Source organism: Chenopodium quinoa, unplaced genomic scaffold (genome assembly GCF_001683475.1).
Source record: "Chenopodium quinoa cultivar QQ74 unplaced genomic scaffold, ASM168347v1, whole genome shotgun sequence".
NCBI lineage: Eukaryota > Viridiplantae > Streptophyta > Magnoliopsida > Caryophyllales > Amaranthaceae > Chenopodium > Chenopodium quinoa.
Genome location: NW_018745523.1, coordinates 3,791,618 through 3,810,677, shown reverse-complemented (window position 1 = coordinate 3,810,677; position 19,060 = coordinate 3,791,618). Strand labels below are relative to the sequence as shown.

The 19,060-nt window shown below is 37.5% G+C and overlaps 1 protein-coding gene across 1 annotated transcript; it reads left to right on the top strand.

The window, feature by feature from the left end:
* The first annotated feature begins 495 nt into the window (after positions 1-495).
* On the top strand, positions 496-3,139 carry LOC110715517 (transcription factor bHLH87-like). The gene is made up of 3 exons (XM_021894097.1): positions 496-971; positions 1,231-1,388; positions 1,485-3,139. Exon 3 carries the CDS (start codon positions 1,492-1,494, stop codon positions 2,728-2,730), a length of 1,239 nt encoding a protein of 412 aa, XP_021749789.1. The 5' UTR covers positions 496-971; positions 1,231-1,388; positions 1,485-1,491; the 3' UTR covers positions 2,731-3,139.
* The last annotated feature ends 15,921 nt before the right edge of the window (positions 3,140-19,060 follow it).

Here is a 19,060-nt window from a genome sequence, read left to right as displayed (position 1 = left end):
CCTCCGTTCTTTTTTACTTGACTCGCTTTGACTTTTACAGTATTTATTTTTTCTTCTTTGACCGTCTTTTGTGAATAGTATGCAAGGAAAAATATATTCATGTAAGATCTTTTTGAATTCATCTCAATAATTACTATCATAATATGCAAATTTTATAATTTTTACTTATAGAGAATTAAAGTTATTGATCGTTAAAGTTTTACATTGGCAAGCGTGATAAAATAAACAGGTCAAGTAAAAAAGAACAGAGGACGTACATAAAATCTACTACTCTATAATTTTGTACATTGTATTCCCAGAATTCATCCCTTATATAGTTATATATCGCCTTTCGTAACCATTTACACTTCAATTTGTCGACTTTCAAATTAAGTTTGCCTTATAAATTTAAACTAAGCAAATAAATATCAGGGTAATTAGCTAGTAAAGAAATGACAGAGGTATATTATAATGGTACATTTAAAATTTGATCTACCCCTAATAATCCTGACTGATTTTCAGCTCATTAACCAAATCAAAAAAGAAGCAAGAATATTTTTGAAAGAATCATAGAATAAAAATAATTCAAATCTATCAAAAATCACAAAGATTCAAATAGTTGGTTCTGCTATCTTGTGCTCCCCATCTGCAAAAAAGAATTCCTTGAACTATCCCACCAACCTGACCCAAAATCCCCTTATCTTTTCCTATCAACACCCCTTCTTTCTCTCTCCTATTTTCATTTTATATTATAATATATTATTTTATTTTATTTTAATTTTGGGTGCAATTAATATAGTCTCCCTCTCAATATTTATATACATCACTTCAACACTAGTTGGCCTTCTCTATATAAATATCACCTCTTCAACTCTCTTTTCTCTAGTTTATAAACTTTGTCAATAAAAAAAAAATAATTCATCAAAAAATTATATATATCATCAAAGAAAAGCCAATTTTTCGCCGTCTAGCAACTTCTTGTTCAATCAAAGGTAATAATTTCTATCCATCATTACTGCAATTCAAATTACACTATCACCGTAATTCTTTCGTGACCGCTTAGATTTAGTTATATTATCACATGCAATAGTTCAAATTATACTGTATATCAATGTAACTATTAATTCTAAACGGAACTTTCAACAATCGGTACTTGTTTGTACAATTGCATTTTTATAATATAAACACAATGAAACAATTGGTTATCCATGGCTGACGTTGAAATTCTGTTTTCCAATGTTCTTTCATCAGATAACATCATCATTCAAGGAAAAACAATACAATTTGAAAAGTGAATTTGTTAATGCCGTTGTTGATAAGAAAAAAGATCAGAAGAACAATTCAAGCTCATCTTTTCATAATTCATCCAAATCATTAAAGTTGCAATAAACTTTAAATCTTAAAAATAAGTAAGTACATTTTTTTTTGTTAATTATTTTTTTGATCATGTCATAATATTATTAGTAAGTACTAATTATATGTCATTATATCGTATGTTTTGATAGAAATCCAATGGATGGTTGTACAAGTATGGCTCAATGGAGCAACATTTACCATCAACAATGCGGTATCGAAACATCGAGATCGATTTCAACTTTGATCTTAGATCCGATCCATGAAGAGCTTCATCAAGAAGAGAATGATGGTCAAGGAATAATAATCCCTTGGAATAATGAAGGTGCACCAAGAAATAATCAGATGTGCTCTTCTCTTCCTATGATTATTAGTCCTTTTTCGAATAACATCATTCATCAATCTCAACCGTTCGATAAATCGACTAATAATAAGGGTACTTCATCAGCTAATAACTCTTTTGATCAACAATCCTTTGAGTGTTTATTATCAGGTACTAATAGTAATACTGATACTTCAGTTGAAGATGATGGTATTTCTATTATTTTTTCGGATTGTCGAAATTTCTTCAACTTTAATAATTCCAACAATGGTGAAAATCAAAATGATAATGAGCCTAAGAAGAGGGGGAATAATATTGAACAAGATTTCCAAGGTGATCCTCAGGAGTTTCCTCCATTCAGGATCACCCAGGAAAATTCTTGTTCCCCAAGTTTGCGACCCAGTAAGAGACAGAAGAACAACAACAACAGTAACAACAACGACAACAACAACAACAATAACAACAACGACAACAACAACAATGTTGAGAAGTATGGGTCAGGCCGACATAAGGGCTCATCGAACATAAGCTTCCAACAAGGAAGTTCATCGGGTTCCTCAATCGAGGAACCCGATGCAGAAGCAATTCAACAGATGAAAGAGATGATATACAGGGCGGCCGCCTTTAGGCCGGTGAATTTCGGGGTGGATTTGGTGGAGAGGCCTAAGAGGAAGAATGTAAGGATATCAAGTGATCCACAAACCGTCGCGGCGAGGCAAAGGAGGGAGAGGATTAGTGAGAGGCTAAGAGTGTTGCAAAAGCTAGTGCCTGGTGGTAGTAAGATGGATACTGCCTCGATGCTTGATGAAGCTGCTAATTATCTCAAGTTTCTTAGGAACCAAGTCAAAGCCTTAGAAACTTTAGGTAATAATAATAGTAATAGTAGTAATAATAAGGTGGATAATCATTATCATTATTCTCCTAATACTTCTACTAATCATCTTTTTCCTTCAATTAACCTACAATTTTCATCCATGTCATTTCCCATGCAGTTACCCACAAATAATTCTACTATTTTTAACCCTCAATTTTCACTACAAAAGCCTAATCATCTTCATGTACTTCCCAAAAGTTGATCTACTTTTAATTATTGAAAAACCCAAGAAAAAAAAAATCAAGGGAAATGACCAATTTAACCCTACATCATATCCCCATAATTTCATGATTATTGTCATCATTGATATTATAGTCATCATCATTGCTCCCTCTGTTACATCTTAGTGATAAGGAGGAAATCAACATCAAAAACAGGTGAACATTTTTGAAATTTTACCTACAATTTTTGGGGGGTATTTTAGTAATTTGTAGTGGTGGGATGAAATTGTTATTATTATTTTTAGTTATTAGTGAAGTTATTAAAGTAGTGACCTTTTTCAATTGATCTGTGAAAAGTTGAAGTAATTATAGCACATATGATTATGAAAAAGGGGAGGTCAGAAAAGTGATTATGACCCTTTATGTAATCTTTTTACCAATTATATGAGTATTTTCTAGTGTACTTGAAAAGGTTCACTTTTCTTGTTCTTGCTATACTTTATGTTTAATTATTGTTATAATTTTCTGACTACTTAGTTAAATTTTCTCATTTTATAAAATCGATCGTTCAAACCATTAATATGGTCGTTTAAAATGTCAGTGTTGACAGCGTATTATTACTTATTTACTTCAAACAGTAACACGATAACTGATACTTCTGAAAAACTTGTGCAAAACCACAAACGCTCACTAAATATAAATTAAACAAATGTCTAGGGTTTGTATTATCACTCGTATTTTGATTAGTTTAAGGTCGTATAATACGGTCCGACAATAATTGTGTTTAATTAAGAGATTAATTAATATAATAAAATATCATTGCACGAGACATTCTCTTATGAAAGCAGTGAGGACCCAACAGTGGTCCTGTCTCCTTGATTCAATCCAAAGCGTGCCCTTGATAGTCACCCCTTAGCTTTAGTACTTCATATTGCTTAGCACATGATTATTCTTCTTTTTTGTCAGCCTATGTTTGTTAATTTTGTAATTTAATTTAATTAATTATTTTTTATTTGTCCATTTTCTAATTTCATGTTTTTATTTAAACATTGAACTATGTGTTTTCTTGTAACATTCAATTTGTCCTTTATGTATCTGTTTAAAGTTGATGCGGCTATTGATATAGTGCTAGCTAGCGGCTAGCTTGAATTTTTGTATTGGCATTCAATAAGTTCAATTTCAATATTCTTTACTTTTGGAATTTTTTGTTATTAATCATTTACATAGGAAAGTGGAAGTAAATGGACATATGAGTAAAAACAAGAATTACAATTTTTCCTTGGATTATATTAGCCATGGCTATAGTACAATTATCTTAATGTAATTTATACTTTTGTTAGCCTTTCATACACAATTAGTAATCATTTTGATATTCAATAGAGATAATTGAAATACTTTTATGTAAATTTAATTTATAATTATGGAGTAAGGTGGTAAAAAAAACTAATTTGACTTGATAAACCAACTTAAATCAGCAATGACCTAAACTCAACATGTAATTGAATAATAGGAGACACTAGTGCATGCATGAGGCCACTAATCAACAATTGATTTAAGCTTAGCTTATATTCTCTTACACCTAAACTTGCAGTTAACCTAATTTAACCAACAATCAATTGACTCAGACTTGAAAACAATTTGAACCTGAACTAAGACCCAAACAATTGGAATTCGAAACAGAGTAGAGCAGTGCAGGATAATGCAAATGCAACAAAACAGAGTAGATCCGGAGGCATAGCAAATGTCAGCATAGCAGAGAAGAGCCTAGCTAATACTGAAAAAAAAAAAAAAAAAAAATCTTACACATAGCTTTTGATAACTTCTACGAGTACATACTTCTCAAAGTAAATTTTCCAAATCAAATATCCATCCTCATCTCTTCCTTGCTCTTTGTGATTGGAGAAACCACTGCACCATACCCATGGTTGGCCTGGGAATCCTTTCATATTTCTTTCAGTTAGTTGCAAGTGTAAGTAGTGTTTGTCCTAAATTGAAAAAGAAAGTAAGGGGTTTTAGTTTATAAATAACCCAAGCAGATTACTCGTCATATTATTGCCGATTGGTTTTAGGATGGAACCTCGCAGTGGGCTCTAATTTGTGGGCTTATAGGCTTCTCTTCTTTGTGTTCTCCCCCATATGTTATAACAAACTGGTATCAGAGTTAGGTTTGATTCGATCCCGCCATCTAATAAGGGCACAGTCTGTGTTAAGTCTTATGGCATTAAGGACCATTTGTGAGTGCCACCTTGCCTTAGAGCTGGGCTCTGTAGGTTCTGGGTGCGAATCTATTCAAGGGGGAGTGTATAGGCTCACACTAGAGCGGGAGATTGTTAGGTGCAAGTGTGAGTAGTGTTTGTCACACATTTAAAAGAAAATAAAGGGTTTTCAGTTTCTAACCCAAGCAGACTACTACTATTGCCAAGTGGTTTTAGGATGGAACCTCGCTACGGACTCTGATTTGTGGGCTTCTCTTCCTTGTGTTCTCCCCCATCTACTATAACACTTTCATCTTTATATTACTTTTAAACAATTGGGTTTACATTTTTTCAAATTACTCCTGATTTTGTAAACTATGTCAAAATTGGTGTAAGTAATAATAGACCTTTATGATTTGTTGTATTTACATTTTTTCCATTCACTCGTGTTTTAGTAATCTATGACGAAATTGATGTTTAAGTTAAATTCCGTAATAGACCTTTATGATAACCGGATAACAAGATCATATATATACATTCCTTGATGGATTTAAGTAATTAAGAAGGAAAAGAGGGAGAAGGCAGGGTATAGTATTTAATTAATTTTCATTTTATAAAAAAGATTGAGCTACATATGCAAATTTACAATTCAAATCAACAAATACAAAGAAGTCAATGCTCATAAAGTTGACTTTCTCTCATGGTAAAAGGAAACTTGTAATAATTCCCTTAGATAATTAAGGTAATAGCTCATTCCTACTTGTATTATATTCAGTACTCCCCTCTCATTCCTCATGATATAGAAAAAAAGGGTTTTACTAAACAAAATAATGAATAAATTTACCCTTTGATGAAATTTTCATAAATTAGTTAACAACACATTGAGTTACATAGATTCAAATAAAATCAATATTATTGCAAAAATCATTAATAATATTGAAGGAATGTCCCAAATTTCATTTTCCAATTAGTCGGTTGGGACCATATTAAACTTAAATATTTTGAAGATTGTAATAATTTCTCACATGCAATAGGCTTATTATAGGTGTATTATTAGGATATAGTCAATTATAGTCACTATACCAATTGCAAATTAAGTAACAAACAATAAGAAGTTAGTTGGTGATGTAGACTGATGCAAGAAATCACGAATTTGACATGGTTGTACAAATTAAAGTGAACTTTTTGTTTGGATCAAGATAGTTTCTTCTTTTGTCATTTGTAAGTTGGGTTAACTTTCTAAATTAAGCAAATTCTGTTGAGAATGAAACCAACTCTTTGGATTTTCAATTGCTCTTTTTTTATGTTAATTGGTTTGTTTCTTTAATGTTGTACCATGGACTAGTACCAATTTAGTGTATTTTGTTCTAAAGAGTTGACATTCTAAAAGTTAAGGCTTCCCGAATTATGAAAAAATACAAGCAATGTGCTGAAAAACTGACCCATATCTAATGAGTTGAAGTAAATCTATTCTAAATCATAGAACTCAATACGAACCAGACATAGTTTACCAGGCCCAACCAACACGGTCATAAAATCAATGTGAGATACTTGGTACTATTTTATCAAAAAACAACAAGTTGACTATTAATCCAATTTTGACCGTTATAAAACTATCGACTTGATCAAAACTTATTCTAAAGGACTTGAATGTCACCTATTAATTCATAAGTAATGATGAAATAAATCACGCATCAATCGATTCTAACTACACTTTCTTATCTTCGCCTTATTATACATACCCCTTACGACTGCATCCTACATCTATAGAAAAAAAAAAAAACCACTATGTATCTTACGTACGTAAGAGGGGGATATCATGTAATATCATATCATAGAGATCGAGGATTATATTACATGATTGAAGATGACCCAAAAATATTGACTTTAGGTGAAGAAGGGAATAGGATTTGTCTTTCTCAAGTGAGACAGCTGGTGTAAGGGCATGATATCATCCATGAGCATAGTAAACCCAACTTCAACCCAAAGTGTTCAATTCATGAGCAAGCAAACGACCACAGTATAGCCATCATTGCTTGTTTTTGAGGGATAAGAGTAGGGACCTTCTTTAATCTTGGTGCTTTGAACCTTGAAACAATCAATATATTTTTTTTTTCTATCATGTTTTTGAAGGACTTTTATTTTTCTCCAAAGTATATTTTTTTTTAATGACGAATTATTTTCTTTCTTACATCTATATGGAGTAGGCGGACCAGTCTAGAAGTGGAGAACAAAAAAAAAAATTGTTTGTTTTTGTTTTGTTTTAATATTTTATAACAGTATAACTTTGAAATTGCATGTCGGTATTTATGTGTGTTTTTATACCAATGATTGTTCTTATTTTATTTTTTTTTGCTAAGCAATATTCGAAATTAAGATAGTGGTCTACTCGCATGATCTCCACTTAGCAAGAATAAGGTTTTTTTTAAAAAAAAATAAAAGTGAAGAATAGCTCAAGTGGTTAGAGCTTTCTTCTCGATTCCAGGAGATCTTGAAATCGATTATCACCCCGCTCTTGTGGCTTTTTTTAAAAAAAAAAAGAAAAATTTAAATGGATTGATAAATTCATGCAAAAAAATTTATAGTTCCAACAAAGGTTAATTAATAGGAACTAGCAACCTCATTTTACAACTTAAATAAGTGTTAATTACTATTGTATGAAGCAGTTGTTATGATTGAGAAAAAAAAAAGCTCTCAATATTTGAAATTGAAGTTTTTCAGGCCCATTATTTGTATGCTGAAAAGATATATAATTGTTTGGAAAATTTGTGAAAAAGATCCTATTAAATAGACCTTTATGAGACAAAGGCCCTTTAAAAAAAAAAAAAAAAAAAAAAAAAAAAAGTGGCACAAAAGGTCTTTATATCATGTTTGGGTTGTGAGGAGGGTCCTTTGACCATTTTTCGGCGTTTACTTTTTTATTTTCCTGTTTTCTCTCATTGTGGGGAGGACAGGGCAAATCCTCCCCACAATGAGAGAAAACAGGGAAAAAAGGAAACTTAATAAGTGACGTGCTTTACACAAAAGGTCCCTGTTTTCTCTCATTGTGGGGAGGATTTTCCTTGAATTACTTTGAATAGCATTCAATTTTAATTTATGGGATTACAATTGAAGCTTTAATGTTAATTGTTTTGGGCAAAAAAAAAAATGTTAATTGTTTTCAGAAATTAGGGTTTAATAGGGGGAAAAAAGGGGAAAACGAGGGAAAAGAGGAGGGAGAAAAATAGGAACTTAGATGTGACTTTTTTTTTGCCGGAAAATAAAAAAGTCAGCGCTGAAAAATGGTCAAATGACCCTCCTTACAACCTAAACATGATATAAGGACATTTTGTGCCACCTTTTTTTATAAAAGAACCTTTGTCAAAAAAATTCTACTTAAAACACCTTCCTCACAAATTTTCCTAATTGTTAATGACCTCCCTATTTTAGACAAATGACCAAAAAATGACAAGATGTAAACTTTTTTTTTTTTTTGACGGGGACAAGATGTAAACTTATTAACATCAAAAATAATAATAATGAATAATAAATTCTAATGTGGGTTAATAAAGGACCAACAAAACTAGTAAATTTATCTTGAATATAAATATTATAATGAGAAAGAATAGAGGTTGACTTTAATGATAATTTCACAACATTGAAATTTTTCTGCCAAAATAGTGGGTTATTTATAATGAAAGTGGGCTGACTTTATCTGCAATTTGACATTTTTATTGTATAGTTTGCAATTTGCATAACATCTTTCCACTCTCATTTGCGTCTATTGTGAATTACAGAGTAAATAATGAGTCCAAAGTCGAAAGGAATACTTCGATTATGGATTTAGGCCATGTAATTGGGCCTATCTTTAACCGCACAAGTAATTCAGCCCAAAATTATAACTGCAAACAATCTAGCCAGCGTCTCAAAAGGCTACAAGACCCCCAACCTCAAATCAATTGATTCTTTACTCATGCGCTTCTTCTACGCCATGCATCTTCCTCGTGATATAGGCGGTTAAAAATGGCATCGTGTTGTGTCGTGCCGTCACGGGTCGTGCCTGGGCGTGTTGGGGTGGAGCTCGTACCATGTCGTGCCAAGTTTTGGCACACCCCATCCCACGTGACGACACGACCCACGTGCCTAGCGGGCCATGCCGTGCCGGGCTGCGGGCCACTACGATTTTTTAGTTTTTTTTCCTTATAATAAATATATATATATATATATACACATATATATATATATATAAAACGTGTTGGTGGGCTGGGCCGGCGTGCCAACGATCGTGCCCGTGTCGTGACGTGCCAATTTTCAACATTTGTGTTCACGACACGCCCCACAAGTGGGCCGCCAGGGCGTACCGGAGTCGTGCCGGCACTTGCCATCTTTATAAGCGGCTTGGGAATTCGATGCTTGAATAGTCTTCCTTAAATAAGGCATTGTTAATGAAACAGGTTTGGAGATTTGTTACAAACCCACATTAGCTAGTTTCTAAAGTTTTCAGTGCGCACACGACCTTTCTTTCCAACATCTCTAACAGTTGGCCCGGATTTTCTGGTTGTCACTCGTATGATCTTCGTGGTTTACTTAAACCGGACACTATTTTACGACAGGGTTGCAATTGAAAGATAGGTAATGGGCCGATTCGACTAATTGGGTCAATGGTAGCATTCCTGAGTTCAAACCCGAAATTTTACTTAACAATACAGGATATTATATTGTCAGTTTTTTCATCCATCCACAACAAAATGGGTGGGACACTAATGGAGTACTCCCTCTGTTTTTTATAAGCTAGAGTTGAGATTTTCCACTATTTAATTTTTTTACCAATATATAATGTATAAATATGATCATATAATATGTTGTTGGATTTTTCATAGTGTCTACTTTTATAAATTATTTTTTCATAATTTTACTAATCTCTCATTAAAATTGTTGATGGTCAAAGTCATGTCTCGACAAATGTCCAAATTTGGCTCTAGGCTTAGCTTAGTTTGTGCCTGCGTATGTGTCTACAATCCCAGCTATGGGGTTATTTGATACTACATATGAAGAATTTTGTTATTGGTCTAGTACACCTTTGGGGAGGTACTCGGTGAAAACAAGTTATGATATGCTTCAACACAAATTATTATGTAGGTAATTTTTGGAAAGTTCTATGGTCTCTCCGATTACATCCTGCTCTTGCAATTAAGGTGCAACTTCATCACAGAGGTGTACCAAGTCAAGATGTATTTATGATCTCTGTAGTTCAGAACCATGGGATTTAAAACATCTCTTTAGGATATACTTAAGTGCACAAACAGTTTGGAGGGGTGGATGTCTTGGTATTCGCTTAGAATTTAATGGAAACCTTTATTTCTCATATTGAATCCAAGATTATATCTGACTTTTTATTAGTTGGGATGGGCCTCTAGTACTCAAATAGGTACCTTCGTCGATACACTTTGGTGTCCATGTTTATGTCAAAATTCCAAAATCTTAAGGGATTCTAATGCTACACGATCGTTTGCTTCACAATATGCGGAGGTTATGGACACACATGCAGTCTTTGTCAACATGGAGGCTTCTGGAAGCACCCCTTCATTCTACTGCTAAGGGTGATGGTGGTGCCTTCTCCTCTACTTGGGTCTTATAAAGCTCGGCTTGGATTGTTCAAGAAAGGGAGTGCTTTACTTTCTCTACAAATAGATGGTTCTTGGTTCAAATATACTCAACAAGCTGAGAGGGGATGGTTCTTGGATAATGATGACCTGTTAGAGGATTGGATCATTAACAAAAGTAACTTTGGGATTTGTGCATCAGCTTCACATGCGGATGCAATATAATGACATGCATATATGGGTTACAATGGGCTTTTGATAGAGAGTTTCATTCCCACATGGTCTTTACCGATTCCTATAATCTTCTTACCCTTCTTTGGGGGGATGGTCAAACACTGATTGCCTTTGGCCCATCCACAAGATTAAACTAACGACTTAACTCAACCTTTCAATCTTGTTTTTACATAAGGAAAATTGTCATCGTGTTCATCGTGCTCATCAAATTGCTTGCTGGAGAAGCTGCTGTTAATTTAATTTTCTTTAGTATTAATATGTAGTTATTTTTTAATCCCTTGTCCAGGCCAAATATATATCTTGTTTTGGGTCTTATCCCACCGAACTTTTATGGCTTCCGAATAGAAAGTTGTTATATGGTTCTACCCCTAATGTTCTAGTGTGTACTTTAGTTTATGATTAATTTAGGGTTTAGCTGTTGTCAAAAAAAATTAATGTAAAAGGGCAATGACAGAAAGGAACTCACTTGAAAAATGTACGCATTAAAATAGAGCAAAATTCAAAGTATTACACCATAATAATTTGGAAAATTTGTAAATATTAAGTCAACCTTTTGACCGTCCGCTTTTATTACGTCAACCTTTTGATTATTTCTGAACACGTCAACCTTGTAGTAGCATTAATTTTTATTACGTTAAAATAAAAAATGACTTGCAAAAACAGGTTAATTGCTTGTATGGAGGTAAAAAAAAGGCTAATTTTTTCAATTTTCCCATTTTTTATTTTACTTTCTATTCCACCTTTTTCCATCCTTCTTCTTTGTTCTTCTTCCCCATATTTCCTCTTTCAATTCTTACTTCATCTTCTCCACTCTTCCTCTTCATTCCCAAGAACTTTGACTCTTCAATTGTTTAGTTCTTGTATTTGCTATTGCTAGTCAGAAATTTACAAGAACCATATATATATAGTCAAACTAGTTTGAAGGTAGAGAATTAGTTTGATCACAAAACCTCTTTATATGTGCTTGTATTTGATGTTAATCCCCTTAAATCAATATGAATAGACAATCCACATACTTAAAATTGCTCCAAAGTGAATGCTATTGAAGACCGCTAATTTAATTGAGAGTATTAGAGTGTGATTCAAAGAGGATTATGGAAAAAGAGGTGGTGGGGTGGCTGAGGTGGTTTTTAGGCAACGATGGTGGGGTTTGCTAGTGTGAGCGTGCGCGGATATGAGTGAGCAGCGATGATGGTGGGTAGTGGGTTTGATAGGAAGAGGAAGGAATAATGGAGTATGTAAGTTTAATGGAGTTGAAAAATGAAGATTAAAGGAAGTGTGGATAATAAGGGAGATCGTTAGTTTGGATAAGACTATAAGAGTACGAGTAGAGTTAATTAGTTGGCATTATTAAATGCTAACTTTTATTTTTTTGGTTTAAAAATGTTAATTCATTTTTTTATTTCAAATTTTAGAAATTATTATAGGCTTATCCGGTCACCGGTAAAAAAAACGTAATAAAAATTAATGCTATTACAAGGTTGACGTGTTTAGAAATAATCAAAAGGTTGATATAATAAAAGCAGATGGCCAAAAGGTTGACTTAATATTTACAAATTATATATATATATATTGAGATCATGTGAGAACCAAGGTGAATAATAGGAACTAAGAACCAATCTCAGCCCTTGATCGCACTCAATCTGATGGCTCACGTTTCACCTGCATTCATTAATGGCATTTTCGTAATTATGCGGTTTTTGTAACTTTTTTTTCCAGTTTTTTAACTTTTAAGGCAATTTCATTTACTTTATGACTGATTTCATTTACTCTTACTAACTTTTTATTTACTTTTTAGAAATAAAACTGGAAAACACTTTGCAAAGTTGAAATATTACGAAAATGCCATTAATGACACGGGAAGCATGTGAGCCATCAGATTAACCTGATTTAAGGGTCTAGATTAGTTCCTAGTTCCATAATAAGTAAACGATCCATAGCTACATAAGGTGATGTCTGATTGTTTTGCAATGCATGAATGAGTAATCACACAACAAAAGCTAGATTAACTATATGTGCCGACACATGTAAAAGTAGTCTTACACATGAACAAACACTTGTGAAATACTTGTTCCTATATAAAACCACAATGCTTGATTGTCTTTTCAACCTATGGAGAAGCAATGAAGCATCAAAAGATAGATAGGGTAACAACTGGTGTTGCTTAGGAACAGGTATTGCTATGAAACCTGTTCCTTTGCAAGACCATAGCCCCCTTAAGCCTTAACTCTAATCGATTTTTTTTAGTCTATGTTTCTTTATTTAGGAACATGTAATCTAAGACTACTTGTTCCTTTGAAAAGCCACATTACTCAAAATACTTACTTTTAAACCATACTATATACATAGAAAAAGATTTAGTAGATAAAGACGTTACTCAACTGATCTGTCATGAGTGTTACTTTTGATTTTTCACTTAAAAGTCATCTGAATCATCATCAAGAAACACAAGTGCTCGATGCTTGTTGTCTTTCTCTTCATTAATAGCCTTGGTTATTTTAGCAGAGTCAATTGGTGTGTCATAGTCAATTCCTTTTCCTTTTAGCGCTGCCTGAATAGCATGATCTTTCTTCTTTTGCTTGATAAGAATTTTACTCTTGATAGCTGAAGCTGTTTCATGGTCAAGAACATCCTTTGCTGGTGTGGTAGCATGAAACTAAGGATCAGCATTGGCTTTCCTTTTTTTCTGCCCTGTATCCTCTGAGCTAGATTGAGTTGCTTTTTCTGCTGCAGCCATTGCTTCTGCTGCTAAGCAAGCATCTTCCTCTTCCTGACTGAAGATCGACAGGTCATAAGATGCGACTGTTTCTTTTTTTATGGTCTTCCTAAGAGGATCTCTGGTTTCAGCTACAGACTTTTTGTGATGGTCAGACCCAGCTTCTTGGGTATCAGTTATTGCTGCTGCATTGTTAGCTGCAGATGTTGCAACAACACTTGTGGAGCTGCTTTCCACAACATTAGGTGTGTCTGTGTCTTCCATCTCCACACCCTTTAAACCCCATTGCAAAACTTGATTATGTTTTAAGGCAGTTGTAGGACCAATCTTTATCAAGAAGTATGTAGTTGAAAGCTTATAAGCTATTCTACGGAATCTAGCAGTATCACCCTGAAATAAGATAGATGTTGAGTTAATACAAGTGTTTTGGGTGTTTTTGTCCCTCGGGAGAGTTACAACATGAAGACTGATCCGGGGTGAGCTGTACCTGCAAAACAAACGGAGACACCAGTTGGGTGGTGCTCCGCCTCCGACGCACAAGTTAGAAACTTGAAGGGAGAAAAAAGGTGCGGAAATTTAGGTAGGGATCTGCTCGGATTCCAAGCTCAGGATGTCTCTATCAAAGAGTAAATGTGTAATAAATGATAAAAACGTGTCCTCAAAGTGAGGGACATCTCCCTATTTATAGGGTCTTTGGGAATTGTGCCCCTGATTAGGTTACTGAACCCTAATCATTGGAGGGCTGCGCCGTATGGCGGGATTCTCGGGATTTGGGCCTGAAGGCCGCCTTTTCCCTTGATTTCGGGAATAACACGTGTCGAGCAGGGATTGGTCCATTTTAGACCAATCTGGGGATGACACGTGTCACCTCTGATTGGGCCACGTGGCAGGGTAAAATTACCCTAAACATTTGCCCCTCACAGATGTGACGTGGCACGCCGCGTGGCATTTGTGACACATGTCACGCTCCGGCTGGCGGCAATTTTACCGTTACAGAGTAACCGTTCACCTTCCGGGTAAATTACGGAAATGCCCCCAAATTTACCCTCTATATATAGCCGTTTTACCCTCATAATTTTGTACGTTTACAAAAATTTCTTAGAGAGAAAAACTTTGAGAGAGCAGAAGTCACTTGTTTGAGTCAGACGTGAGCAAGAATTTGTTCTTCAGCAATACAGCCAGTCCCGCCTATGTTCAAATACCAAATCAAAAGGTACCGTCTCTGTCTCTCTCAACTCTTTTCTTTTTTCACCGCTTGTACATATTTCTTGCAATAAATGGATGCATCACCAACACACACGGCACAACCTAGGTTAGAGTCTAGCCGGTCACCAGGGTCGGCTGAGTCTAGGACTGGGAGTGCCGGCTCGGGGTGTTGGGACCACCCTTTGCCATGGATTCCAACCAGTTATGTGTCTGTGCAGGACACCATGGCTCGGACAATGCAGACGACCACGAACCCGAATTACAAAAGCGAAGGCTCAGGCGGCTAAACGCCTGAGGGAGAAACGTCTGGTCAGGGAAACCAGACAGCTCTGGAGATATCCCCTCCGCGCGCCCCTTCAACCCCTGTAGACTCTTTTTTGGAAGAGTGCGACCAAGGCGGCGGCGAGGCCGCCTCTGCCCCCATAGACCAAAGCGAGGGGGAGACGGAGAGCGACAGCTCCGCCTCTACCTCCGAGAGCAGCGATGACTTGCCCCCTCTTCCGGATAGCGAGGAGGAAGAAAGGAAAAAGTGGAGTGAGAAGGACGATCCCTTCAGCATCCACGTCTCCTCAAAGGACCGAATCCAGATGGGGGAGAACTTAGAGAACTTTAAGAAAATGCACCCGCTTGGAGACGGGTATAAGATCCGGGTGCCGCCTGAGTTGGGAACCATCGCTTGGGGGGATGATCAAGAGAACGCCAACATCTATTTTGGCTGTTATGAGGCGGCGTTCAAAGCCGGCCTTCGCTTCCCCCTTCACCAGGCGGTGAAGGCAATTTTGAGAGGCTACGACCTTGGGCTCTGGCAACTTACTCCCAACTCCTGGACCAACATTCTGGGGTATGTTGCCGCCTGCGAGTTCCAAGGGCTTAACCCCGGTTGGGAGGCTTTTTCAAGCATGCATTACCTCAGCAGAAGCCCAGGCGGCCGGAGAGCGTGGTATACTCTAACCACACAACCGCAATACATGATGACCTTGGACAAGGTCTCAAAGTTCGATGGCTGGAAGCACAGGTTCTACCTGATGTCAGCCCCAACCAGACGGGAAAATTATGAATTCCGCCTGTACAATAAGAAGCCCGACTTGTTGGGCAGGAAGTGCGCTCTTCCCCGGATCCCAAAGGAAGATTTTAACAAGATAATTGAGGCAGACTTTTTCGGCCTCACAGACGTAACTCTGTCAACTGGGGAAACAATAAAAGTCCCTAAGAATTGGATTCCCAAGAGCGCCTGGTTCAGGGATGAATGTTTCCTAGCCGTCTGCGGGCTAGGGCACATGTTTAACAAACGTATGCGCCTGAGTTCACACCGTCTGTAGTATTTTTCTATCGGAATTGATTTATGATTCTGACCAATTTCTTTATTTTTGCAGAAGAAGCACTAAACATGTTGCAGTCGGAGAAAACTCCCAAGCGATCTTCTGCGACCATCCGCAAAGATCTTGCGGTGAAAGCTACGGCCGAGCTCAGGGCCAAGGTATTGAGCGCCTGACCCTTTCTTAAGCTTATTTTATAAACTGTCTTGCCCGGATACTAACCTTGACTTGTTTATTTTCACAGGGGGGAGAAGTTGGGAAATCGTTTGAGAAGAACCTCAAACGGGCTAGAGAGGAGGCCCCAGTCGTTCTTAACAAGATAAAAAATTCCGCCTCTACGTCAACTCCTGGCGCCTCAGCCGGGGCTAAGACGATGCGGATAGCGGGGCGACTCGAGAAGGTAGACGGCAGCCTGCGCCTTGATCTTGTCAACCCCTCAGCAGCCGCGGGGTTCACCACGCCTGCAAGCGGTTCCCGCTTGGCCGGCTCTGAATGTAAGAACCCTTTTGAATCCCCACTTGAGCTGGGGTGGCCTTTACGGGTGAAATCCCACTCCCAATAGACGTCATCCTCAGACGGTCGGCAACATATAGGTGCTGCCTTAGTTTCGCACTCATCACGTATTGATTGTGGTGCAAAACAATCTCCCCGCCGGCCAGACGTCCAAAAGCACGCCAAGGCCATGCTGGATGCCGTCTGGAAGAGGGATAAGGACAATATCCCTGGGATAGAGACGTTCAATCTTGAACGCATTCTATCCCTTCTGGCTGAGGTAAGAAACTTGTCAATTCAATGTTATTTTTTCCAAGTAATTATCCCCCTGTAATTCTTATATCGCCTGCTTTTTGCAGGCCATGCTGCGGGTGGACGGGCCCAAAAGTCCTTATTCCCGCTAACGGGAAGAGGTAAAAAGGGCCAAGAAGTCCGCCATAGACGCTGATAATATTGCTTTCCACTCAACTATCGTAAATGAACTTAAAACTAAAGCAATAATTATGACACAGGCGTTTAAAATCCAGCAGCTGAAGCTAGATCTGAAGGCGGCCGACCAGCGGGTAACGGATGCTGAGACGGCCAAGAAGGGGGCGGAGGAGGCCTAGAAGAAAGCAGACGAGAGCGCCAAATAGGCTGAAGAGGCGCTCAAGAAGACCTAGGCGGACCTTGGCAAACTGAAATCCAAGGTTGAGAGGCTGGAGAAGGATGCTGCTCAAGCTCAGAAAAACTTTGCAGCAACCCTGGAGGCGGAGCAAAACCGCCTTGTTGCTGAGAGTGATGCTGACAACGACGCACGTATGAAGATTGCTTGGGCTGCCTTGTACCCAGACGCTGATTATAGCATCTAGGCAATGGCACACAGCTATGTCGAGTACGTGGTGTACTTGAGAGAGCAAGGTGAGCCAGAGCCTGCCTCCTTTGAAGCCTGGCTCAGCAACAATGAGCTAACCGCGCCTGAGCTTCCTGGTCCCGGCAAAGCGCACCAAATTCCGTCAGATGATGAGGAAAAGGGGGAGAACCAGGAGGCTCCGTCTGCAGGCCAGAAGTGACCCCTCAGCGGCAGTATGCCAGTCTTTGCTTTTTTAATTCCTTTTTATTCAGCGGCTGTATGCCAAAACTTGCTTTTTCCGGCCTGCGTGCCGAGTATTCTTGTATTTACCGGCCGTGGAGCCGTGTTAATTAACAATTTCTTTCTCCCGGACGGGGTCCGGTTAACATTTGATCCATTACAACCGTTTGGTTGGATGGACTTTTATGAATTGCACCGACTAAGTCGGTTTTGAATATTTTGCATTTGAATTTTTAATTTTTGCCTATCTTATGAAAAGCATGCGGCGATTTTTTGCTTAACTAGTCAATAGTCTGGCTATCCTTGCCCCTGGACGGGTGTGTGATTGGTTTCAATTGGAGCTGGTTGATTGACTTGAAAACGTCTGATGCTGCAAAGAGCATGATATGTTTGTAAGTCAATCAATCACTGTAGTGATTTCCCCAAACCAAGTGCACATCCGTACACCATCAGGCGTTTCGGTCACTAATCAGACGACTTATGCCCGTCTTGGTAGAGATTTCATAGCCATTGAACCCTTGCCCCAATTGGGGTGAGGTGCAATTTTTGGAATGGATAACCCAAGTGAGAACTTCAGCCGGTGACCGACTGATGCCCATAGGCATCCGGTATTTAGGAACTTATTCGTTCTTCGTAGGTTATTTCGGTCAGACGGCTATGAGTTGAACAATTTGGTCGTTCAATTTTTGTCGTCTGCATGGATACGTAGAACCGACATATAATCTGTTCTCTGCGACGATTGCACCCGGAGGGGTGTCGCCGGACGCCTTTGTCCATGTTGGGACAAACGATTTTATAAAAAGAGCAACCATCCGGCCATTTTAGCCTATGGTCTTGTTTGAGACTGAATGTGTAGGCACTAAACGTTTTTGTGCTTAGTTTCTTAATCAGTGTTGAATTTACACTAAGTATCGAACTTAGTTTTTTAAGCATACGAGTCTGTCTGGGTATTACCCAGACGGCCGGGCAAAAATTGAGAATCCGTCCGAGTATTACCCAGGCGGATAGTCAAGTAGTTGAATAAACAAAGTATCCAACTTAAATTGAAGAATCCGTCTGAGTATTACCCAGGCGGATAGTCAAACAGTTGAATAAACAAAGTATCCAACTTAAATAAACAAGGGATCCGAGCATTACCCAGGCGGATAAACAAATGTAACCTTCACTAAGTATCGAACTTAGTTAGGTAGATGGGAAATCCTCCTGGATATTACCCGGATGGATAATCAAACAATAACTCAATTTTGGAAACAAAGACTGAATCTTCAATAATTGACTCATTGTTTACAAAAAGTTACATTCTCAGAAGTAGTACTTTTTTAGATTGTCTACATTCCAAGTTCTAGGCAGGCGCCTGCCTTCTGGAGTTTCCAGGTGGTAGGTGTCGTCCCTTACTTCCTCAAAGATCCGGTAGGGGCCTTCCCAATTTGGGGTTAGCTTTCCCAGCTCATTGGCCCTACCGGTTTCCTCCATTTTTCGTAACACCAAGTCGTCAACTTTCAAAGGACGCTTGTGTACTTTTTTGTTGTAGGCTCTCGTCATTTACAGACGGTAAATC

Bases quoted from the DNA above. Each gene is read 5' to 3' on its own strand.
- LOC110715517 (XM_021894097.1), top strand. From the start codon at position 1,492: ATGGATGGTTGTACAAGTATGGCTCAATGGAGCAACATTTACCATCAA.